This window comes from Salmo salar, chromosome ssa20 (assembly GCF_905237065.1).
Source record: "Salmo salar chromosome ssa20, Ssal_v3.1, whole genome shotgun sequence".
NCBI lineage: Eukaryota > Metazoa > Chordata > Actinopteri > Salmoniformes > Salmonidae > Salmo > Salmo salar.
In genome coordinates this window covers 90073728-90098903 of record NC_059461.1, presented here as the reverse complement: position 1 = coordinate 90098903, position 25176 = coordinate 90073728, and the positions used below count along the sequence as shown (strand labels likewise).

General features: G+C 47.6%; 1 protein-coding gene across 3 annotated transcripts in view; it reads left to right on the top strand.

The window, feature by feature from the left end:
* LOC106581541 (high affinity cationic amino acid transporter 1) overlaps positions 1-25176 on the top strand; it is a 79288-nt gene that overhangs the window by 28938 nt on the left and 25174 nt on the right. Inside the window, exons 1-8 of one of the 3 annotated variants that reach the window (XM_045704108.1) lie at positions 6776-7069; positions 8746-9203; positions 13887-14045; positions 14202-14373; positions 15090-15223; positions 15927-16149; positions 16386-16525; positions 23301-23403. In XM_045704108.1, the coding sequence (XP_045560064.1) occupies positions 8834-9203; positions 13887-14045; positions 14202-14373; positions 15090-15223; positions 15927-16149; positions 16386-16525; positions 23301-23403 (1301 nt within the window). In that variant the 5' untranslated portion in view covers positions 6776-7069; positions 8746-8833. Of the gene's footprint in view, positions 1-6775; positions 7070-8745; positions 9204-13886; positions 14046-14201; positions 14374-15089; positions 15224-15926; positions 16150-16385; positions 16526-19789; positions 19927-23300; positions 23404-25176 lie in introns of those variants that run through there. The other 2 variants (XM_045704109.1, XM_045704107.1) reach the window with 2 other exon arrangements.

Below are 25176 nucleotides of genomic sequence, written 5' to 3'. Positions count from 1 at the left end.
TGGGGGAGAGGGGAGAGGGGGATGGGGGAGAGGGGCTGATGGGGGAGAGGAGTCGGAGGGGTGGAAGGGGAGAGGGGCTGATGGGGGAGAGGAGTCGGAGGGCTGGATGGGGAGAGGAGTCGGAAGGGGGAGAGGGGTGGAAGGGGAGAGGAGTCGGAGGGGTGGAAGGGGGAGAGGTGTCGGAGGGGTGGAAGGGGAGAGGAGTCGGAGGGCTGGATGGGGGAGAGGGGCGGATGGGGGAGAGGGGCGGATGGGGGAGAGGGGCGGAAGGGGGAGAGGGGTGGATGGGGGAGAGGAGTTGGAAGGGGAGAGGAGTCGAAGGGGGAGAGGAGTCGGAGGGGTGGATGGGGGAGAGGGGCGGATGGGGGAGAGGGGGCGGATGGGGAGAGGGGCGGATGGGGGAGAGGGGAGAGGAGTCGGAGGGGCGGATGGGGAGAGGGGCGGAAGGGGAGAGGAGTCGGAGGGCTGGATGGGGGAGAGGGGCGAATGGGGGAGAGGAGTCGGAAGGGGGAGAGGAGTCGAAGGGGAGAGGAGTCGGAGGGGTGGAAGGGGGAGAGGTGTCGGAGGGGTGGAAGGGGGAGAGGAGTCGGAGGGCTGGATGGGGGAGAGGGGCGGATGGGGGAGAGGGGGCGGATGGGGGAGAGGGGTGGATGGGGGAGAGGAGTTGGAAGGGGAGAGGAGTCGAAGGGGAGAGGAGTCGGAGGGCTGGATGGGGGAGAGGGGCGGATGGGGGAGAGGGGAGAGGAGTCGGAGGGGCGGATGGGGGAGAGGGGCGGAAGGGGAGAGGGGGATGGGGGAGAGGGGTCGGAGGGGTGGATGGGGGAGAGGGGTGAGGGGGTAGAGGGGGATGGGGGAGAGGGGGCGGATGGGGAGAGGGGGTGGATGGGGGAGAGGGGTCGGAGGGGCGGATGGGGGAGAGGGGCGGATGGGGGAGAGGTGGGATGGGGGCGAGGGCGATGGGGGAGAGGGGCGGATGGGGGAGAGGGGGTGGAAGGGGAGAGGGGCGGATGGGGGAGAGGGGGGAGAGGGGGTGGAAGGAGGAGAGGGGTGGATGGGGGAGAGGGGGATGGGGAGAGGGGTGGATGGGGGAGAGGGGGATGGGAGAGAGGGGTGGATGGGGGAGAGGGGGTGGATGGGGGAGAGGGGGAGAGGGGGTGGAAGGAGGAGAGGGGTGGATGGGGGAGAGGGGGGAGAGGGGGTGGAAGGAGGAGAGGGGTGGATGGGGGAGAGGGGGATGGGGAGAGGGGTGGATGGGGGAGAGGTGGATGGGGGAGAGGGGGTGGAAGGGTTCTGTTGTCCTTCAGAAGTTCAGATTCCAGCTAACAGCAGTTGTTTAAGTGATATTTATTTGGGTTGTGGAGCGGGTCACACGCTAAGCATAACTCAATGGATGGGGGAGAGGGGCGGATGGGGGAGAGGGGTGGAGGGCTGGATGGGGGAGAGGGGTGGATGGGGGAGAGGGGTGGATGGGGGAGAGGGGGTGATATTTATGTGGGTTGTGGAGTGGGTCACACGCTAAGCATAACTCAATGCATTACACCATTTGTTTTGTGTCACATGCTTAACAGCTGGAGGATCTACAGTCTGTGTGTAACCTTCCGTGTTTCTGGCTGCCAACCTAGTGACAATGGCTGTGTCCCAACAAGTACCCTATGTACCTAGTGCAGTGGTCACCAACAGGCACCCTATGTACCTAGTGCAGTAGTCACCAACAGGCACCCTATGTACCTAGTGCAGTGGTCATCAACAGGCACCCTATGTACCCAGTGCAGTGGTCACCAACAGGCACCCTATGTACCCAGTGCAGTGGTCACCAACAGGCACCCTATGTACCCAGTGCAGTGGTCACCAACAGGCACCCTATGTACCCAGTGCAGTGGTCACCAGCAGGCACCCTATGTACCCAGTGCAGTGGTCACCAACAGGCACCCTATGTACCCAGTGCAGTGGTCACCAACAGGCACCCTATGTACCCAGTGCAGTGGTCACCAACAGGCACCCTATGTACCCAGTGCAGTGGTCACCAACAGGCACCCTATGTACCCAGTGCAGTGGTCACCAGCAGGCACCCTATGTACCCAGTGCAGTGGTCACCAACAGGCACCCTATGTACCCAGTGCAGTGGTCACCAACAGGCACCCTATGTACCCAGTGCAGTGGTCACCAACAGGCACCCTATGTACCCAGTGCAGTGGTCACCAACAGGCACCCTATGTACCCAGTGCAGTGGTCACCAACAGGCACCCTATGTACCCAGTGCAGTGGTCACCAACAGGCACCCTATGTACCCAGTGCAGTGGTCACCAGCAGGCACCCTATGTACCCAGTGCAGTGGTCACCAACAGGCACCCTATGTACCCAGTGCAGTGGTCACCAGCAGGCACCCTATGTACCCAGTGCAGTGGTCACCAACAGGCACCCTATGTACCCAGTGCAGTGGTCACCAACAGGCACCCTATGTACCTAGTGCAGTGGTCACCAGCAGGCACCCTATGTACCCAGTGCAGTGGTCACCAACAGGCACCCTATGTACCCAGTGCAGTGGTCACCAACAGGCACCCTATGTACCCAGTGCAGTGGTCACCAACAGGCACCCAATGTACCCAGTGCAGTGGTCACCAACAGGCACCCAATGTACCCAGTGCAGTGGTCACCAACAGGCACCCTATGTACCCAGTGCAGTGGTCACCAACAGGCACCCTATGTACCCAGTGCAGTGGTCACCAACAGGCACCCTATGTACCCAGTGCAGTGGTCACCAACAGGCACCCAATGTACCCAGTGCAGTGGTCACCAACAGGCACCCTATGTACCCAGTGCAGTGGTCACCAACAGGCACCCTATGTACCCAGTGCAGTGGTCACCAACAGGCACCCTATGTACCCAGTGCAGTGGTCACCAACAGGCACCCAATGTACCCAGTGCAGTGGTCACCAACAGGCACCCTATGTACCTAGTGCAGTGGTCACCAGCAGGCACCCTATGTACCCAGTGCAGTGGTCACCAACAGGCACCCTATGTACCCAGTGCAGTGGTCACCAACAGGCACCCTATGTACCCAGTGCAGTGGTCACCAACAGGCACCCAATGTACCCAGTGCAGTGGTCACCAACAGGCACCCAATGTACCCAGTGCAGTGGTCACCAACAGGCACCCTATGTACCCAGTGCAGTGGTCACCAACAGGCACCCTATGTACCCAGTGCAGTGGTCACCAACAGGCACCCTATGTACCCAGTGCAGTGGTCACCAACAGGCACCCAATGTACCCAGTGCAGTGGTCACCAACAGGCACCCTATGTACCCAGTGCAGTGGTCACCAACAGGCACCCTATGTACCCAGTGCAGTGGTCACCAACAGGCACCCTATGTACCCAGTGCAGTGGTCACCAACAGGCACCCTATGTACCCAGTGCAGTGGTCACCAACAGGCACCCTATGTACCCAGTGCAGTGGTCACCAACAGGCACCCTATGTACCCAGTGCAGTGGTCACCAACAGGCACCCTATGTACCCAGTGCAGCGGTCATCAACAGGCACCCTATGTACCCAGTGCAGTGGTCACCAACCGGTTGATTGCCAAGGCATCTCTAGTCGATCACCAAACATTTCTGTAGTAAACCCAATGATGCGGTAATTTTCTTTTCGCTGTCTGCGGTAGATGCACACGATTCAGCTGCCCTGGGCACCGGGTAGGCAAAGTGTTCCCATTTTTAACCATTTAATTTGACTGAAGGTACAAACTTCAATAAGGAGAGTGATGGAGTGCTGCATCAGATGACCTGGCCTCCACAATCACCCGACCTCAACCCAATTGAGATGGTTTGGGACGAGTCGGACCGCAGAGTGAAGGAAAAGCAGCCAACAAGTGCTCAGCATATGTGGGAACTCCTTCAAGACTGTTGGAAAAGCATTCCAGGTGAAGCTGGTTGAGAGAATGCCAAGAGTGTGCAAAGCTGTCATCAAGGCAAAGTGTGGCTACTTTGAAGAATCTCAAATATAAAATATATTTTGATTTGGTTACTACATGATTCCATATGTGTTATTTTATAGTTTTGATGTCTTCACTATTATTCTACAATGTAGAACTCTGGAATGAGTAGGTGTGTCCAAACTTTTGACTGGTACTGTATGTAAACCCTGGAAAGAGATGCATGTGACCAAAGTCACCCCCACCGCCGATCCCAATTTACCCAAGTTCTCCATGTGCCAGGCAGCGTCAGGTGCCCTGCTCTGTGATTGGTGGAGAAGGGGGCCGGGCCCTTCCCGGACCAACCTCTTTATTTAGCCTTACCACAGCATGTGAGGCACGAGGGTATGTGCGTGCAGCCGTCTCTCTCTCTCCCTTTCTCCCTCTTTCTTTCAACGTCTGTCTTTCAACCTCCCTCTCTCTCTCTATCTCCCTCTCTCTACCCTCCCTCTCTCTCTTCCTCTCTCTATCACCCCCTCTCTCTCTCTTCCTCTCTCTACCTCTTTCTCCCTCTCTCTATCCCCCCTCTCTCTCTTCCTCTCTCTATCACCCCCTCTCTCTCTCTTCCTCTCTCTACCTCTTTCTCCCTCTCTCTATCCCCCCTCTCTCTTCCTCTCTCTACCTCTCTCCCTCTCTCTATCCCCCCCTCTCTCTCTCTTCCTCTCTCTATCTCTCCTTCTCTCTACCCCCCCACTCTCTCCCCCTAACTCTCTCCCCCTCTCTGTACCCCCCTCGCTCTCCCTCTCTCTTCCCCTCTCTACGCCCCCTCTCTCTCTCTATCTCCATGTGTAGGGCAGTAATTTTGACAAGGGCCCATAGGAAATAGTGTGCCCATTTGGGTCACCGTCCTGTTCCACTGTTCATGTCCCTTCTGCCCTTGTGAAAGAATGTCAAACGTTCAGCCCTGAGGACTTTGTCACTCTAGGAGCTGGAATACTGGACATTGGTGTGGATAACTAGTTTAGTTTATTCCATACTGGACATTGGTGTGGATAACTAGTTTAGTTTATTCCATACTGGACATTGATGTGGATAACTAGTTTAGTTTATTCCATACTGGACATTGATGTGGATAACTAGTTTAGTTTATTCCATACTGGACATTGATGTGGATAACTAGTTTAGTTTATTCCATACTGGACATTGGTGTGGATAACTAGTTTAGTTTAGCTTGACTTTGTTGACCATCAAAGTCAAGTGGATTTCAGATTGACCCATTACATTTGACAATGCAAGGGTTTCATCCATTTGCTTTAAGTGACACATTGGATGTTTTCCACTGCCAGCCCTATATTGCAGGTATATAATGTGTGAAAAGTCTATGTATTTGCTGATAGGAATGGGGAGAATAAGATGGGACTATTTCACCACCCCAAAAAGTACCCATTTTTGGTTTAGCCTATGGCCTAATGAGATGTCAGTTGATTGGATCGATCCTACTTTTCTATTAAGGTGAGGTTAGATGTTATTATTTGGAAGCTTAGAGGAACAGGATACAGTGTACTGATCTATCACAAGCCCCGTTTATACCTGGTTCTAACATGCGTCCTTTGAAGCCCCGTTTATACCTGGTTCTAACATGCGTCCTTTGAAGCCCCGTTTATACCTGGTTCTAACATGCGTCCTTTGAAGCCCCGTTTATACCTGGTTCTAAGATGCGTCCTTTGAAGCCCCGTTTAAACCTGGTTCTAACATGCGTCCTTTGAAGCCCCGTTTATACTTTGTTCTAACATTTGTCCTAATCTTGTCCACATTTGATAGACAGGTGAAGACGATTAAAATACGCATTGTGATCTTCCAGAGGTAGTCAGAGACCCATTGTGTCTGGATATTTTACAAGTGTAGATGGATGTAGCCAGTGAAACAATTTAAATTGTCATTATATCGCCTTCTAAAAACATTGACAAGGAGGCACCATTGACATAAGGCATCAATACGTTTCTTAAAAGAAATCAATATTATTTTGAAAGGTTATCTCAAATAATTAGCATTACAGGGAGGGACCAGGAAATGTGGTCAAAAGGTGAACACAGTGGACGGATAAGAGACATTTTAACAGCAGGTGGAGATCCAACGGGTTACTGAGTGCCTATGACCTAATTATCTCTCCTTTCTCCCAGTGTGTGCCCTTGTCCACTTACCTTCACTGAGTTGAAATAAAAGGACTGGTAAAAGTAATATGGTGAAAAACCTAGCCCTTCACGGTTACAATGCTTTCAGATTCCTGGGAAGTAGTGAATGAGTGTACACTTCAGGAGAAAGGAATGATTATTTGGACTCACACAGTGTATCAGTCATTCCCTCTCCCGTGCACGTTTTAATGGTTAGCTTGTCTCAGTGAAACGTGGGAATGATGTCTGTGTGTGCTGTAGTGTGTGTGTGTGTGTGTGTGTGCTGTAGTGTGTGTGTGTGTGTGTGTGTGTGTGTGTGTGTGTGTGTGTGTGTGTGTGCTGTAGTGTGTGAAGTCAGGTATCTCGACAGGAATGGGCTACTGTCGGTCAAGGAGAGAGAGGGAGAGAGCGAGAGGGATGGAGCGAGAAAGAGGGGGAGCGAGAAAGAGGGGGAGCGAGAAAGAGGGGAGAGCGAGCGAGAGAGAGAGAGAGAGAGAGAGAGAGAGAGAGAGAGAGAGAGAGAGAGAGAGAGAGAGAGAGAGAGAGAGAGAGAGAGAGAGAGAGAGAGAGAGAGAGAGAGAGAGAGAGAGAGAGAGAGAGAGAGAGAGAGAGAGAGAGAGAGAGAGAGAGAGAGAGAGAGAGAGAGAGAGAGTGAGAGATGTGGTGTGTTCTGTCGTCACAGCTGGTCGGTCATGTGATGTGTAACCTTTCTATTTGTGTTCCAGCCATGTGAATGGGTTGTTACTCTCCCTCTGAATGGTGGTCTAACTCAGACTGATCAACACCTCCTACTCCTTCTATTGATCTGTGTCAGACAGAGAGAGGTGGCACACATAGAAGATGCATGGAGAAACTCCTGCTACTTTACAATAGGACAATTGTTCAGAAATAAAATAATTTGCCAGTAAACGAGAAAAACGTTCGTTTTGGGATTGAACGTTTCCGGGAATTTATAAACGGAGCAAGCCAGAAGGCTTTTCTGACATCTTGTGAGTACTTACTTGGACATTTGTGTTCATGTTGTATAATCTAAAAGACTGACTGCTGGGTCTAAACAATCTGCCACCTGTCAAGAATGTTACAGAGCTTGTTAAAGCTTTACACTGAATATTGAGATGGTATACTGTATGTATATTCTCATTTGGTAGTCACTTGATATTAAACACAACGGTTCTTAGATGCTTTATTCGTTCCTGTATGTGACATTATAACATTATCTATTCCCAGTGTGTCCAGCCCCAGAGATCTCCACGGCAGAGAGAAGTGTCAGGTCCTCTCCATATGAGGGGTTATCTGGGAGCAGCAGGCAGGAGGAGAGCAGACCTGGCTTCTATTTGAAGTCTTTACAAATACTTTTAGCATTTGCTTAGCCTGCCTAGAATGCCATATCAAATCAAATTCTGTGAGTCACATGTGCCGAATACAACAGGTCTAGTAGACCTTACAGTGAAATGTTTACTGACAAGGCTTAACCAACAATGCAGTTTCAAAAAATACAGATAACAATAAGAGATAAAAGTAACAAGTAATTAAAGAGCGGCTGTAAAATAACAATAGCGAGACTATATATATACAGGGGGTACCGGTACAGAGTCAATGTGGAGGCTATATACAGGGGGTACTGGTACAGAGTCAATGTGGAGGCTATATACAGGGGGTACCGGTACAGAGTCAATGTGGAGGTTATATACAGGGGGTACCGGTACAGAGTCAATGTGGAGGTTATAGACAGGGGGTACTGGTACAGAGTCAATGTGGAGGCTATATACAGGGGGTACCGGTACAGAGTCAATGTGGAGGTTATAGACAGGGGGTACTGGTACAGAGTCAATGTGCGGGGGCACCGGTTAGTTGAGGTAATATGTACATGAAGGTAGAGTTATTAAAGTGACTATGCATAGATGATAACAACAGAGAGTAGCAGCGGTGTAAACGAAGGGGTGGGGGGTGCAATGCAAATAGTCTGGATAGACATTTGATTAGGTGTTCAGGAGTCTTGTGGCTTGGGGGTAGAAGCTGTTTAGAAGCCTCTTGGACCTAGACTTGGTGCTGCGGTACCACTTGCCGTGCGGTAGCAGAGAGAACAGTCTTGACTATGATGGCTGGAGTCTTTGACAATTTTTAGGGCCTTCCTCTGACACCGCCTGGTATAGAGGTCCTGGATGGCAGGAAGCTTGGCCCCAGTGATGTACTGGGATGTACACACTACCCTCTGTAATGCCTTGCGGTCGGAGGCCGAGCAGTTGCCATACCAGTCAGTGATGCAACCAGTCAGGATGCTCTCGATGGTGCAGCTGTAGAACCTTTTGAGGATCTGAGGACCCATGCCAAATCTTGTCAGTCTCCTGAGGGGGAATAGGTTTTGTCGTGCCCTCTTCACAACTGTCTTGATGTGCTCGGACCATGTTAGTTTTTTGGTGATGTGGACACCAAAGAACTTGAAGCTCTCAAGCTGCTCCACTACAGCCCCGTCAATGAGAATGGGGGCGTGCAGGGTCCTCTTTTTCCTGTAGTCCACAATCATCTCCTCTGTCTTGATCATGTTGAGGGAGAGGTTGTTGTCCCTGCACCACACGGCTAGGTCTCTGACCTCCTCCCACACACACACACACACACACACACACACACAGTTGTTGGAAAGGTCCTGATGCTCTCTCTGTTCCAGGTGATTTCCCCCATCGTGCTACAGAAAGGTGAAGTGTTATCTGACAGACAGAGAGCGATCCAGAGGGACTGACAAAGAGCCAGCCAGGATGATTCTGGCCATGCTGAAGGGCTTTGGGAAGCAGCTGCTGCGTGTCAAGGTGGTGGACTACAACACTGAGGACTCACGTCTCTCCCGGTGCCTCAACACCTTTGACCTGGTGGCTCTCGGGGTAGGCAGTACTCTGGGAGCTGGGGTCTACGTCCTGGCTGGGGCCGTGGCTAGAGAGAACTCTGGTCCAGCCATTGTCCTGTCCTTCCTCATCGCAGCGCTGGCCTCGGTGCTGGCTGGTCTGTGTTACGCTGAGTTTGGGGCCCGCGTCCCCAAGACAGGCTCGGCCTACCTGTATAGTTATGTTACTGTTGGGGAGCTCTGGGCCTTCATCACCGGATGGAACCTCATCCTCTCTTACATTATAGGTGAGAGGGTCACACACACACACACACACACACACACACACACACACACACACACACACACACACCCCCCCACATACCTTCCTCCTCACGCATGTATGTTCAGAGAGGAACATTAGAAAGAGACTGTTATAATGTAGACAATATGTGGATATGGGATGCATTGCATTTTTATGCCTTTTGTATTAACATATAATGATTGTTGATCCTGGATCATTTAGCTGTGTTGATCTTAGACCATAATGTAGCTGTGTTGATCTTAGATCATAATTTAGCTGTGCTGATCTTAGATCATAATTTAGCTGTGTTGATCCTGGATAATAATTTAGCTGTGTTGACCCTGGATAATTTAGCTATGTTGATCCTGGATCATAATTTATCTGTGTTGATCCTAGACCATAATTTAGCTGTGTTGATGTTAGATAATAATTTAGCTGTGTTGATCGTGGATAATTTAGTTGTGTTGATCCTGGATTGTAATTTAGCTGTGTTGATCCTAGACCATAATTTAGCTGTGTTGATCTTGAATCATAATTTAGCTGTGTTGATCCTGGATCATTTAGCTGTGTTGATCCTAGACCATCATTTAGCTGTGTTGATCCTGGATAATTTAGCTGTGTTGATCCTAGACCATAATTTAGCTGTGTTGATCCTGGACCATAATTTAGCTGTGTTGATCCTGGATAATTTAGCTGTGTTAATCCTAGACCATAATTTAGCTGTGTTGATCTTAGATCATAATTTAGCTGTGTTGATCTTGGATCATAATTTAGCTGTGTTTATCCTAGACCATAATTTAGCTGTGTTGACCCTGGATAATTTAGCTGTGTTGATCCTGGATCAAAATTTATCTGTGTTGATCCTAGACCATAATTTAGCTGTGTTAATGTTAGATAATAATTTAGCTGTGTTGATCCTGGATCATAATTTATCTGTGTTGATCCTAGACCATAATTTAGCTGTGTTAATGTTAGATAATAATTTAGCTGTGTTGATGGTGGATAATTTAGTTGTGTTCATCCTAGTCCATAATTTAGCTGTGTTCATCCTAGTCCATAATTTAGCTGTGTTGATCCTGGATCATTTAGCTGTGTTGATCTTAGATAATAATTTAGCAGTGTTGATCTTCAATCATAATTTAGCAGTGTTGATCTTAGATAATAATTTAGCTGTGTTGATCTTGGATCATAATTTAGCTGTACTAGTAGAAAGAGGAGGAAGGGAAGCGCTATTTAGGTACACAATAGTAAATGTTGGTAGACAGAAGGTGCTCTTTGGTAAAAGGGGTGAGTTGGTCATCAGAAAGAAAGGAGGACCAAGGCACTCTTCATATACTTCATTAAAATACCTTTATTAGTATGGAATGTTCAATAGAAACAATGTTTTTAAAAACCAACGCGTTTCGGCTGCATGGCCTTCGTCAGGGAGTACAAAGAAATAATACAACGTTCTCTTTTTAACAGCTTTTCCAAATAGCCCTAATTTGAAGAGGGAGTGGTTACAAAATTGATTGGACACACCTAGTAAGCAATACTATACAAACTTTAAAGTGAAATAATGTAGCTATGTTATCATAAAAATACAACTCCAAGCTTGAAGTATCAAAACACTTAGAAAGGTAGTTCTAACCTTAAATATGGCTGGGAGAAGTGTCAAGAATAAGAAAGCAATATATTCCATAGTACACTAGAACACAGCAAAACATGAACAACAACAGTCTAAACATAGCTGAGGGCAAATGGACCCATCACGACCCTACAGGAAGGGTGAGAAATCCATATCTTCATTTAAACCAGGGTATTTAGTGGCCTGTTGTTTGTAAATCCATATCTTCATGTAAACCCGGGTATTTAGTGGCCTGTAGTTTGTAAATCCATATCTTCATTTAAACCCGGGTATTTAGTGGCCTGTAGTTTGTAAATCCATATCTTCATTTAAACCCGGGTATTTAGTGGCCTGTTGTTTGTAAATCCATATCTTCATTTAAACCAGGGTATTTAGTGGCCTGTTGTTTGTAAATCCATATCTTCATTTAAACCAGGGTATTTAGTGGCCTGTAGTTTGTAAATCCATATCTTCATGTAAACCAGGGTATTTAGTGGCCTGTAGTTTGTAAATCCATATCTTCATGTAAACCAGGGTATTTAGTGGCCTGTAGTTTGTAAATCCATATCTTCATGTAAACCAGGGTATTTAGTGGCCTGTAGTTTGTAAATCCATATCTTCATTTAAACCAGGGTATTTAGTGGCCTGTAGTTTGTAAATCCATATCTTCATTTAAACCCGGGTATTTAGTGGCCTGTAGTTTGTAAATCCATATCTTCATGTAAACCAGGGTATTTAGTGGCCTGTAGTTTGTAAATCCATATCTTCATGTAAACCAGGGTATTTAGTGGCCTGTAGTTTGTAAATCCATATCTTCATGTAAACCAGGGTATTTAGTGGCCTGTAGTTTGTAAATCCATATCTTCATGTAAACCAGGGTATTTAGTGGCCTGTAGTTTGTAAATCCATATCTTCATGTAAACCCGGGTATTTAGTGGCCTGTAGTTTGTAAATCCATATCTTCATGTAAACCAGGGTATTTAGTGGCCTGTAGTTTGTAAATCCATATCTTCATTTAAACCAGGGTATTTAGTGGCCTGTAGTTTGTAAATCCATATCTTCATGTAAACCAGGGTATTTAGTGGCCTGTAGTTTGTAAATCCATATCTTCATGTAAACCAGGGTATTTAGTGGCCTGTAGTTTGTAAATCCATATCTTCATTTAAACCTGGGTACTTAGTGGCCTGTAGTTTGTAAATCCATATCTTCATTTAAACCCAGGTATTTAGTGGCCTGTAGTTTGTAAATCCATATCTTCATGTAAACCAGGGTATTTAGTGGCCTGTAGTTTGTAAATCCATATCTTCATTTAAACCCGGGTATTTAGTGGCCTGTAGTTTGTAAATCCATATCTTCATTTAAACCCGGGTATTTAGTGGCCTGTAGTTTGTAAATCCATATCTTCATTTAAACCCGGGTATTTAGTGGCCTGTAGTTTGTAAATCCATATCTTCATTTAAACCCAGGTATTTAGTGGCCTGTAGTTTGTAAATCCATATCTTCATGTAAACCAGGGTATTTAGTGGCCTGTAGTTTGTAAATCCATATCTTCATTTAAACCAGGGTATTTAGTGGCCTGTAGTTTGTAAATCCATATCTTCATTTAAACCAGGGTATTTAGTGGCCTGTAGTTTGTAAATCCATATCTTCATTTAAACCAGGGTATTTAGTGGCCTGTAGTTTGTAAATCCATATCTTCATTTAAACCAGGGTATTTAGTGGCCTGTAGTTTGTAAATCCATATCTTCATGTAAACCAGGGTATTTAGTGGCCTGTAGTTTGTAAATCCATATCTTCATTTAAACCAGGGTATTTAGTGGCCTGTAGTTTGTAAATCCATATCTTCATTTAAACCAGGGTATTTAGTGGCCTGTAGTTTGTAAATCCATATCTTCATTTAAACCAGGGTATTTAGTGGCCTGTAGTTTGTAAATCCATATCTTCATGTAAACCAGGGTATTTAGTGGCCTGTAGTTTGTAAATCCATATCTTCATGTAAACCAGGGTATTTAGTGGCCTGTAGTTTGTAAATCCATATCTTCATGTAAACCAGGGTATTTAGTGGCCTGTAGTTTGTAAATCCATATCTTCATTTAAACCAGGGTATTTAGTGGCCTGTAGTTTGTAAATCCATATCTTCATGTAAACCAGGGTATTTAGTGGCCTGTAGTTTGTAAATCCAAAAACTTTCCCTTTGGTTTAACTGTTTAAGACGGTCCCCTTTTCTAATAGAGGCCGGAACATGATCAATACCCATAGCTTGTAGGGAGGCAGGGTTGACATGGTGTAAGGACTTATAGTGCCTTGCCATGGGGTAGTCGTCATTGCCTACCCGTATGGCGTACTTGTGTTCCGCTAGGCGATCTTGAAGGCGTCTCTTAGTCCGTCCAATGTAGAACACCTTGCACTGTGGACATTCCAATCTATAGATGACATGAGTGGTTTTGCAGTTAATGAAATGCTTGACATAATAATACTCCATTTTGGAAGCTGTATCAACAAAACACTTTTTCTGTGCAATATTTCTGCAATGGTTGCACTGGTTACATTTAAAAGAGCACTTGGGTTTGTGGTCAAGCCACGTTTTTTGAGAGTCACCCGGAAGATAACTGTGGACTAATTTGTCCTTTAGGGTAGGACATCTCTTAAAGCTTATGACTGGTGGCTCAGGAAAGACTTGGCGTAGTAGCGTATCACTTTGAATGATTCCCCAATTATTTTTAATGATTCTTTTAATGTTCTCTGCTTCAGTGCTGTATTTTGGAACAAAATCCACTCTCTCTGATGCATCACGAGGCACTCCCCTTAGTATTGCTTACTAGGTGTTGTCCAATCAATTGTGTAACCGCTCCCTCTTCAAATTAGGGCTATTTGGAAAAGCTGTTAAAAAGAGAACGTTGTATTATTTCTTTGTACTCCCTGACGAAGGCCATGCGGCCGAAACGCGTTGGTTTTTTAAAACATTGTTTCTATTGAACATTCCATACTAATAAAGGTATTTTAATGAAGTATATGAAGAGTGCCTTGGTCCTCCTTTCCTTTCTGATAATTCAGCTGTGTTGATCCTGGATCTCCTAACAGGAACCTCTAGCGTGGCTCGGGCATGGAGCGCCACGTTTGATGAGCTGATTGGTCGACACATCGAGCAGTGGTGCCGGGTCCACATGGCGATGAAGACCCCAGGGATCCTGGCTGAATACCCAGACATGTTCGCTGTCATCATCATCATCATTCTCACAGGTGGGCGTTGCTCCATAAATACATATATTTATATGTTGTCTGTTTTGGGACCTTTTCTCTGGAGTATTGTGCTGTGGGAAACCAGACCTGGAATCGAAATATTTGAAATAACTTTAATAATAATCTCTGTATTTCTCTCTCCCTCACTTCCTCCAGGCCTACTAGCGTTTGGAGTGAAGGAGTCAGCCATGGTGAACAAGGTGTTCACCTGTATTAATGTGTTAGTGCTGGTGTTTGTGGTCATCTCAGGGCTGGTCAAAGGAACTGTAAAGAACTGGCATCTGAACCCTGATGAAATCCTCAACATCACTGTCAATGCAACACTGAAGTGAGTCAGGGATCAGGGATCAGGGAACAGGGATCAGGGAACAGGGATCAGGGAACAGGGAACAGGGATCAGGGAACAGGGATCAGGGAACAGGGATCAGGGATCAGGGAACAGGGAACAGGGATCAGGGAACAGGGATCAGGGAACAGGGATCAGGGAACAGGGATCAGGGATCAGGGAACAGGGATCAGGGATCAGGGAACAGGGATCAGGGATCAGGGATCAGGGAACAGGGATCAGGGAACAGGGAACAGGGAACAGGGATCAGGGATCAGGGAACAGGGATCAGGGAACAGGGATCAGGGAACAGGGATCAGGGAACAGGGATCAGGGATCAGGGAACAGGGATCAGGGATCAGGGAACAGGGATCAGGGATCAGGGAACAGGGATCAGGGATCAGGGAACAGGGATCAGGGAACAGGGATCAGGGAACAGGGATCAGGGAACAGATGGATATGTTTGGAAGTCATGTGTTTGCTGCTTAATGCTGCCTGTGTGTTTGTTTAGATATTCATCTGTATTACTGAGGATTTGTTTCTGAGCACACGTGTTGATGTTGTGTGTGTGTGTGTGTGTGTGTGTGTGTGTGTGTGTGTGTGTGTGTGTGTGTGTGTGTGTGTGTGTGTGTGTGTGTGTGTGTGTGTGTGTGTGTGTGTGTGTCTATGTGTGTGTGTGTGTGTGTGTGTGTGTGTGTGTGTGTTCTCCTCTCCTCCAGTATGACAGAGTCCTTGCCATCGAAGGAGAGTCTGGGTCAGGGAGGCTTCATGCCGTTTGGCTTTACTGGGGTCCTCTCTGGAGCAGCAACCTGTTTCTATGCCTTCGTAGGCTTTGACTGTATCGCCACCACTGGTCAGTACACTTGTCAAGGCTTTAGAAAGAATTCATAATGTCTTCATAAACACTCATTATTAACATACTTCATTAATCTCTGAATTTCATGCTTTTTCCGTCCAGAATCCAGGAATCTTCCAACCAGAATTTTTCTGGAAAATCAGGGAATTTGGGGAAAATTACCAGAAGTTTGCAACCGTATCTAACATCTCCGGTACTCTCTGTCTCTCCCTGTAGGGGAGGAGGTGGAGAACCCTCAGAGAGCCATCCCCATAGGCATCATAGCCTCTCTCCTCATCTGTTTCCTTTAACCCCTGACCTTTAACCCCTATAGGTGAGGAGGTAAAGAACCCGCAGAGAGCCATCCCCATAGGCATCGTAGCCTCTCTCCTCATCTGTTTCCTTTAACCCCTGACTTTAACCCCTATAGGTGAGGAGGTAAAGAACCCGCAGAGAGCCATCCCCATAGGCATCGTAGCCTCTCTCCTCATCTGTTTCCTTTAACCCCTGACCTTTAACCCCTATAGGTGAGGAGGTAAAGAACCCGCAGAGAGCCATCCCCATAGGCATCGTAGCCTCTCTCCTCATCTGTTTCCTTTAACCCCTGACCTTTAACCCCTATAGGTGAGGAGGTAAAGAACCCGCAGAGAGCCATCCCCATAGGCATCGTAGCCTCTCTCCTCATCTGTTTCCTTTAACCCCTGACCTTTAACCCCTATAGGTGAGGAGGTAAAGAACCCGCAGAGAGCCATCCCCATAGGCATCGTAGCCTCTCTCCTCATCTGTTTCGTGGCCTACTTCGGAGTGTCTGGTGCCCTCACCATGATGATGCCCTACTATATGTTGGATAAGAACAGTCCTCTGCCTGTGGCCTTTAAACACGTAGGCTGGGAGGGAGCCACCTATGCTGTGGCTGTAGGGTCCCTGTGTGCTCTGTCCACCAGGTAAGCTGGTCTACACTACTTCTCTGATAGGGTGGATGTGTTTGTTCTTCACCCAACTTATGTTCCTGGTCTTTAACAAGAGTTAGATGAAGCTCTAACACATTTTGCAATCAGGTTAGGCTAGTTTCATGGGTTATGCCTAAAATGATGATTAGAGTAGCTTTGTGTGTGTTTAACGATGTTATCTCCCTGTATATCTCCCTGTGTTTTGCACGGCTCTCCTATCTCCCTGCTAGCCTGCTAGGCTCCATGTTCCCCATGCCTCGTGTCATCTGGGCCATGGCTCAGGACGGCCTCCTCTTCAAGAGTCTGGCCCAGATCAGCGACCGAACCAAAACCCCTCTAATCGCTACAGTAACCTCTGGAATGGTGGCAGGTGAGATTAGAACCCTTTCTAACCAGTTAAACCACTAACAGGGCTGCTAACCTCACCCCCCCCTTACAGCTCCCTCCTTACAGGAACCAACCAATGCTAGCGCCGTTACCCTGGTTACCTCAACATGCTACTGTTCACAGTGCACCTGCTTAGAATACCTGACCAAACCTACAAAACCTGTGGATAGATCAGGGGTATTAAAATCTTACTACTGATATTATTACCCTGGGGGATATGGAGTACTACTGATATTATTACCCTGGGGATATGGAGTACTACTGATATTATTACCCTGGGGGGATATGGAGTACTACTGATATTATTACCCTGGGGGATATGGAGTACTACTGATATTATTACCCTGGGGGGATATGGAGTACTACTGATATTATTACCCTGGGGGGATATGGAGTACTACTGATATTATTACCCTGGGGGTATGGAGTACTACTGATATTATTACCCTGGGGGTATGGAGTACTACTGATATTATTACCCTGGGGATATGGAGTACTACTGATATTATTACCCTGGGGGTATGGAGTACTACTGATATTATTACCCTGGGGGTATGGAGTACTACTGATATTATTACCCTGGGGGTATGGAGTACTACTGATATTATTACCCTGGGGGGATATGGAGTACTACTGATATTATTACCCTGGGGGTATGGAGTACTACTGATATTATTACCCTGGGGGTATGGAGTACTACTGATATTATTACCCTGGGGGATATGGAGTACTACTGATATTATTACCCTGGGGGTATGGAGTACTATGTATTTTCTGTTCTACCTGATCATTTATTGCACCCATCTGGTGTCCCATGTCTAAACCAGTCCCTAATTAAAGGGGAAGAATTCTGGTGTCCCGTGTCTAAACCAGTCCCTAATTAAAGGGGAAGAATTCTGGTGTCCCATGTCTAAACCAGTCCCTAATTAAAGGGGAAGAATGCTGGTGTCCCGTGTCTAAACCAGTCCCTAATTAAAGGGGAAGAATGCTGGTGTCCCATGTCTAAACCAGTCCCTAATTAAAGGGGAAGAATTCTGGTGTCCCGTGTCTAAACCAGTCCCTAATTAAAGGGGAAGAATTCTGGTGTCCCATGTCTAAACCAGTCCCTAATTAAAGGGGAAGAATTCTGGTGTCCCATGTCTAAACCAGTCCCTAATTAAAGGGGAAGAATGCTGGTGTCCCATGTCTAACCAGTCCCTAATTAAAGGGGAAGAATGCTGGTGTCCCATGTCTAAACCAGTCCCTAATTAAAGGGGAAGAATGCTGGTGTCCCATGTCTAAACCAGTCCCTAATTAAAGGGGAAGAATGCTGGTGTCCCATGTCTAACCAGTCCCTAATTAAAGGGGAAGAATTCTGGTGTCCCATGTCTAAACCAGTCCCTAATTAAAGGGGAAGAATTCTGGTGTCCCGTGTCTAAACCAGTCCCTAATTAAAGGGGAAGAATTCTGGTGTCCCATGTCTAAACCAGTCCCTAATTAAAGGGGAAGAATGCTGGTGTCCCATGTCTAACCAGTCCCTAATTAAAGGGGAAGAATGCTGGTGTCCCATGTCTAAACCAGTCCCTAATTAAAGGGGAAGAATGCTGGTGTCCCATGTCTAAACCAGTCCCTAATTAAAGGGGAAGAATGCTGGTGTCCCATGTCTAAACCAGTCCCTAATTAAAGGGGAAGAATGCTGGTGTCCCATGTCTAAACCAGTCCCTAATTAAAGGGGAAGAATTCTGGTGTCCCATGTCTAAACCAGTCCCTAATTAAAGGGGAAGAATGCTGGTGTCCCATGTCTAAACCAGTCCCTAATTAAAGGGGAAGAATGCTGGTGTCCCATGTCTAACCAGTCCCTAATTAAAGGGGAAGAATTCTGGTGTCCCATGTCTAAACCAGTCCCTAATTAAAGGGGAAGAATGCTGGTGTCCCATGTCTAAACCAGTCCCTAATTAAAGGGGAAGAATTCTGGTGTCCCATGTCTAAACCAGTCCCTAATTAAAGGGGAAGAATTCTGGTGTCCCATGTCTAACCAGTCCCTAATTAAAGGGGAAGAATTCTGGTGTCCCATGTCTAAACCAGTCCCTAATTAAAGGGGAAGAATGCTGGTGTCCCATGTCTAAACCAGTCCCTAATTAAAGGGGAAGAATTCTGGTGTCCCATGTCTAAACCAGTCCCTAATTAAAGGGGAAGAATGCTGGTGTCCCATGTCTAAACCAGTCCCTAATTAAAGGGGAAGAATGCTGGTGTCCCATGTCTAAACCAGTCCCTAATTAAAGGGGAAGAATGCTGGTGTCCCATGTCTAAACCAGTCCCTAATTAAAGGGGAAGAATGCTGGTGTCCCATGTCTAACCAGTCCCTAATTAAAGGGGAAGAATTCTGGTGTCCCATGTCTAAACCAGTCCCTAATTAAAGGGGAAGAATGCTGGTGTCCCATGTCTAAACCAGTCCCTAATTAAAGGGGAAGAATGCTGGTGTCCCATGTCTAACCAGTCCCTAATTAAAGGGGAAGAATTCTGGTGTCCCATGTCTAAACCAGTCCCTAATTAAAGGGGAAGAATGCTGGTGTCCCATGTCTAAACCAGTCCCTAATTAAAGGGGAAGAATTCTGGTGTCCCATGTCTAAACCAGTCCCTAATTAAAGGGGAAGAATGCTGGTGTCCCATGTCTAAACCAGTCCCTAATTAAAGGGGAAGAATGCTGGTGTCCCATGTCTAAACCAGTCCCTAATTAAAGGGGAAGAATGCTGGTGTCCCATGTCTAAACCAGTCCCTAATTAAAGGGGAAGAATTCTGGTGTCCCATGTCTAAACCAGTCCCTAATTAAAGGGGAAGAATGCTGGTGTCCCATGTCTAACCAGTCCCTAATTAAAGGGGAAGAATTCTGGTGTCCCATGTCTAAACCAGTCCCTAATTAAAGGGGAAGAAGGAAAAGCAGTGGAACTGGCTTGGAGGTTCAGATTTGAATTTGAGGGGATTCTATACACTCATCTTGTCTGCTCTACATGTTTATTACGGGCAGACAGATCCTAAGGCTCTAAGGTTCTGTGTGTCTGGGTGGTGCACTGGGAACTGCAGCAGTTGAAACCATGTGACTGGACTTCATGGAGAGACTTGGAGTGTTTTTGGGTTATAAATCTTTGCCCCCTTCCTCCTCTTCCACCCCTGGCCTATCCTCTTCCTCCACCTCCTCCTTCTCCTCCTCCACCCCTGGCCTCTCCTCCTCCCTCTCCTCCTTTCCTTCTCTCCCCCAACCCTCCTATAGCCTTCTAGGCTCCATGTTTCCTCTACCTCGTATAATCTTTGCCATGGCCCGCGATGGTCTCCTCTTCTCCTTTCTGGCCAAGGTCAGTGAGAGGAAGTCGCCCATCAACTCCACCATTGCGTCAGGTTTCATGTCCGGTAAGACTGGGTTAGAGGTCAAGGATTAAGCTCAGAGCTGATCTGTATCTGGCGGTAACAAGCCTATGCCCACCTGAGGAGGAGAGAGAGAGGTGTAGCAGACAGAGACTTTAGGTTGAAGGTACCTGAGGAGGAGAGAGGTGTAGCAGACAGAGTCTTTAGGTTGAAGGTACCTGAGGAGGAGAGAGGTGTAGCAGACAGAGACTTTAGGTTGAAGGTACCTGAGGAGGAGAGAGAGGTGTAGCAGACAGAGACTTTAGGTTGAAGGAACCTGAGGAGGAGAGAGAGAGGTGTAGCAGACAGAGACTTTAGGTTGAAGGTACCTGAGGAGGAGAAAGGTGTAGCAGACAGAGTCTTTAGGTTGAAGGTACCTGAGGAGGAGAGAGGTGTAGCAGACAGAGACTTTAGGTTGAAGGTACCTGAGGAGGAGAGAGAGGTGTAGCAGACAGAGACTTTAGGTTGAAGGTACCTGAGGAGGAGAGAGAGGTGTAGCAGACAGAGACTTTAGGTTGAAGGAACCTGAGGAGGAGAGAGAGGTGTAGCAGACAGAGACTTTAGGTTGAAGGAACCTGAGGAGGAGAGAGAGGTGTAGCAGACAGAGACTTTAGGTTGAAGGTACCTGAGGAGGAGAGAGGTGTAGCAGACAGAGACTTTAGGTTGAAGGAACCTGAGGAGGAGAGAGGTGTAGCAGACAGAGACTTTAGGTTGAAGGAACCTGAGGAGGAGAGAGAGGTGTAGCAGACAGAGACTTTAGGTTGAAGGAACCTGAGGAGAGAGAGGTGTAGCAGACAGAGACTTTAGGTTGAAGGTACCTGAGGAGGAGAGAGAGGTGTAGCAGACAGAGACTTTAGGTTGAAGGAACCTGAGGAGGAGAGAGAGGTGTAGCAGACAGAGACTTTAGGTTGAAGGTACCTGAGGAGGAGAGAGGTGTAGCAGACAGAGACTTTAGGTTGAAGGAACCTGAGGAGGAGAGAGAGGTGTAGCAGACAGAGACTTTAGGTTGAAGGAACCTGAGGAGGAGAGAGAGGTGTAGCAGACAGAGTCTTTAGGTTGAAGGAACCTGAGGAGAGAGAGGTGTAGCAGACAGAGACTTTAGGTTGAAGGTACCTGAGGAGGAGAGAGAGGTGTAGCAGACAGAGACTTTAGGTTGAAGGAACCTGAGGAGGAGAGAGAGGTGTAGCAGACAGAGACTTTAGGTTGAAGGTACCTGAGGAGGAGAGAGGTGTAGCAGACAGAGACTTTAGGTTGAAGGGACCTGAGGAGGAGAGAGAGGTGTAGCAGACAGAGACTTTAGGTTGAAGGTACCTGAGGAGGAGAGAGAGGTGTAGCAGACAGAGACTTTAGGTTGAAGGAACCTGAGGAGGAGAGAGAGGTGTAGCAGACAGAGACTTTAGGTTGAAGGGACCTGAGGAGGAGAGAGAGGTGTAGCAGACAGAAACTTTAGGTTGAAGGTACCTGAGGAGGAGAGAGGTGTAGCAGACAGAGACTTTAGGTTGAAGGAACCTGAGGAGGAGAGAGAGGTGTAGCAGACAGAGACTTTAGGTTGAAGGAACCTGAGGAGGAGAGAGAGGTGTAGCAGACAGAGACTTTAGGTTGAAGGTACCTGAGAGAGGAGAAAGGTGTAGCAGACAGAGTCTTTAGGTTGAAGGAACCTGAGGAGGAGAGAGAGGTGTAGCAGACAGAGACTTTAGGTTGAAGGTACCTGAGGAGGAGAGAGGTGTAGCAGACAGAGACTTTAGGTTGAAGGTACCTGAGGAGGAGAGAGAGGTGTAGCAGACAGAGACTTTAGGTTGAAGGTACCTGAGGAGGAGAGAGGTGTAGCAGACAGAGACTTTAGGTTGAAGGAACCTGAGGAGGAGAGAGAGGTGTAGCAGACAGAGACTTTAGGTTGAAGGTACCTGAGGAGGAGAGAGAGGTGTAGCAGACAGAGACTTTAGGTTGAAGGAACCTGAGGAGGAGAGAGAGGTGTAGCAGACAGAGACTTTAGGTTGAAGGTACCTGAGGAGGAGAGAGAGGTGTAGCAGACAGAGACTTTAGGTTGAAGGGACCTGAGGAGGAGAGAGAGGTGTAGCAGACAGAGACTTTAGGTTGAAGGTACCTGAGGAGGAGAGAGGTGTAGCAGACAGAGACTTTAGGTTGAAGGAACCTGAGGAGGAGAGAGAGGTGTAGCAGACAGAGACTTTAGGTTGAAGGAACCTGAGGAGGAGAGAGAGGTGTAGCAGACAGAGACTTTAGGTTGAAGGTACCTGAAGAGGAGAAAGGTGTAGCAGACAGAGTCTTTAGGTTGAAGGAACCTGAGGAGGAGAGAGAGGTGTAGCAGACAGAGACTTTAGGTTGAAGGTACCTGAAGAGGAGAGAGGTGTAGCAGACAGAGACTTTAGGTTGAAGGTACCTGAGGAGGAGAGAGGTGTAGCAGACAGAGACTTTAGGTTGAAGGTACCTGAGGAGGAGAGAGGTGTAGCAGACAGAGACTTTAGGTTGAAGGAACCTGAGGAGGAGAGAGAGGTGTAGCAGACAGAGACTTTAGGTTGAAGGTACCTGAGGAGGAGAGAGAGGTGTAGCAGACAGAGACTTTAGGTTGAAGGAACCTGAGGAGGAGAGAGAGGTGTAGCAGACAGAGACTTTAGGTTGAAGGTACCTGAGGAGGAGAGAGGTGTAGCAGACAGAGACTTTAGGTTGAAGGGACCTGAGGAGGAGAGAGAGGTGTAGCAGACAGAGACTTTAGGTTGAAGGGACCTGAGGAGGAGAGAGGTGTAGCAGACAGAGACTTTAGGTTGAAGGGACCTGAGGAGGAGAGAGAGGTGTAGCAGACAGAGACTTTAGGTTGAAGGTACTATAGAGAACTGTGATTTAGTTAAGCAGAAGTAAAACATGATGTGAAACAGACAGTTTCTTAGTCTCGACTCTTCAAAAGTTTGAAAAATGATGCCGTTTTCTTCCTTATTTCCTGTATGTGAATTGAAGGTGACTACTGTGTCTAGCCTACTGGTTGCGGTGATACTGTACCGTGATGTGAATATGTTGTGTGTAACATGTTTCACAGGAAATGTAATAATACTGTTATTATGTCTCTTTGTCAGAAAAGGGCAGTTGTTGAGTCATCATAATGTTAATTCTTACTGCAGATGCCTAATGCCAGAATCAAACAGAATTATGTCATTTTGGGGCGGTTTCTCAGACACAGATTTAAACCTAGTCCTGAAAAACAACTTATTTTAGATTCTCCGTTGAGCTTGCTTTTTAGTCCAGGAATATCTGTGTCCAGGAACACCGCCCATTAATGTGTGCATTGGCTTGTATTTTAAACTGGGTTATTCTGGGATAGATCCTGTCGTATGTCGTATTTCTTCATGGTCTTGGACTTCTTCCTACAGCGGTGATGGCCTTCCTGTTTGACCTGAAGGACCTGGTTGATCTGATGTCTATCGGCACCTTGCTAGCCTACACCTTGGTGGCAGCCTGTGTTCTAGTACTCAGGTTAGTACCCTACATACTACACCCTACACCCTACTAGCCTACACCTTGGTGGCAGCCTGTGTTCTAGTACTCAGGTTAGTACCCTACACCCTACTAGCCTACACCTTGGTGGCAGCCTGTGTTCTAGTACTCAGGTTAGTACCCTACATACTACACCCTACACCCTACTAGCCTACACCTTGGTGGCAGCCTGTGTTCTAGTACTCAGGTTAGTACCCTACATACTACACCCTACACCCTACTAGCCTACACCTTGGTGGCAGCCTGTGTTCTAGTACTCAGGTTAGTACCCTACACACCCTACACCCTACTAGCCTACACCTTGGTGGCAGCCTGTGTTCTAGTACTCAGGTTAGTACCCTACATACTACACCCTACACCCTACTAGCCTACACCTTGGTGGCAGCCTGTGTTCTAGTACTCAGGTTAGTACCCTACATACACACCCTACACCCTACTAGCCTACACCTTGGTGGCAGCCTGTGTTCTAGTACTCAGGTTAGTACCCTACATACTACACCCTACACCCTACTAGCCTACACCTTGGTGGCAGCCTGTGTTCTAGTACTCAGGTTAGTACCCTACATACTACACCCTACACCCTACTAGCCTACACCTTGGTGGCAGCCTGTGTTCTAGTACTCAGGTTAGTACCCTACACCCTACTAGCCTAACCTTGGTGGCAGCCTGTGTTCTAGTACTCAGGTTAGTACCCTACACCCTACACCTTGGTGGCAGCCTGTGTTCTAGTACTCAGGTTAGTACCCTACACCCTACACCCTACTAGCCTACACCTTGGTGGCAGCCTGTGTTCTAGTACTCAGGTTAGTACCCTACACCCTACTAGCCTACACCTTGCTGGCAGCCTGTGTTCTAGTACTCAGGTTAGTACCCTACATACTACACCCTACACCCTACTAGCCTACACCTTGGTGGCAGCCTGTGTTCTAGTACTCAGGTTAGTACCCTACATACTACACCCTACTAGCCTACACCTTGGTGGCAGCCTGTGTTCTAGTACTCAGGTTAGTACCCTACATACTACACCCTACACCCTACTAGCCTACACCTTGGTGGCAGCCTGTGTTCTAGTACTCAGGTTAGTACCCTACATACTACACCCTACACCCTACTAGCCTACACCTTGGTGGCAGCCTGTGTTCTAGTACTCAGGTTAGTACCCTACACTACACCCTACACCCTACTAGCCTACACCTTGGTGGCAGCCTGTGTTCTAGTACTCAGGTTAGTACCCCTACACCCTACACCTTGGTGGCAGCCTGTGTTCTAGTACTCAGGTTAGTACCCTACACCCTACACCCTACTAGCCTACACCTTGGTGGCAGCCTGTGTTCTAGTACTCAGGTTAGTACCCTACACCCTACTAGCCTACACCTTGGTGGCAGCCTGTGTTCTAGTACTCAGGTTAGTACCCTACATACTACACCCTACACCCTACTAGCCTACACCTTGGTGGCAGCCTGTGTTCTAGTACTCAGGTTAGTACCCTACATACTACACCCTACACCCTACTAGCCTACACCTTGGTGGCAGCCTGTGTTCTAGTACTCAGGTTAGTACCCTACACCCTACACCCTACTAGCCTACACCTTGGTGGCAGCCTGTGTTCTAGTACTCAGGTTAGTACCCCTACACCCTACTAGCCTACACCTTGGTGGCAGCCTGTGTTCTAGTACTCAGGTTAGTACCCTACACACTACACCCTACTAGCCTACACCTTGGTGGCAGCCTGTGTTCTAGTACTCAGGTTAG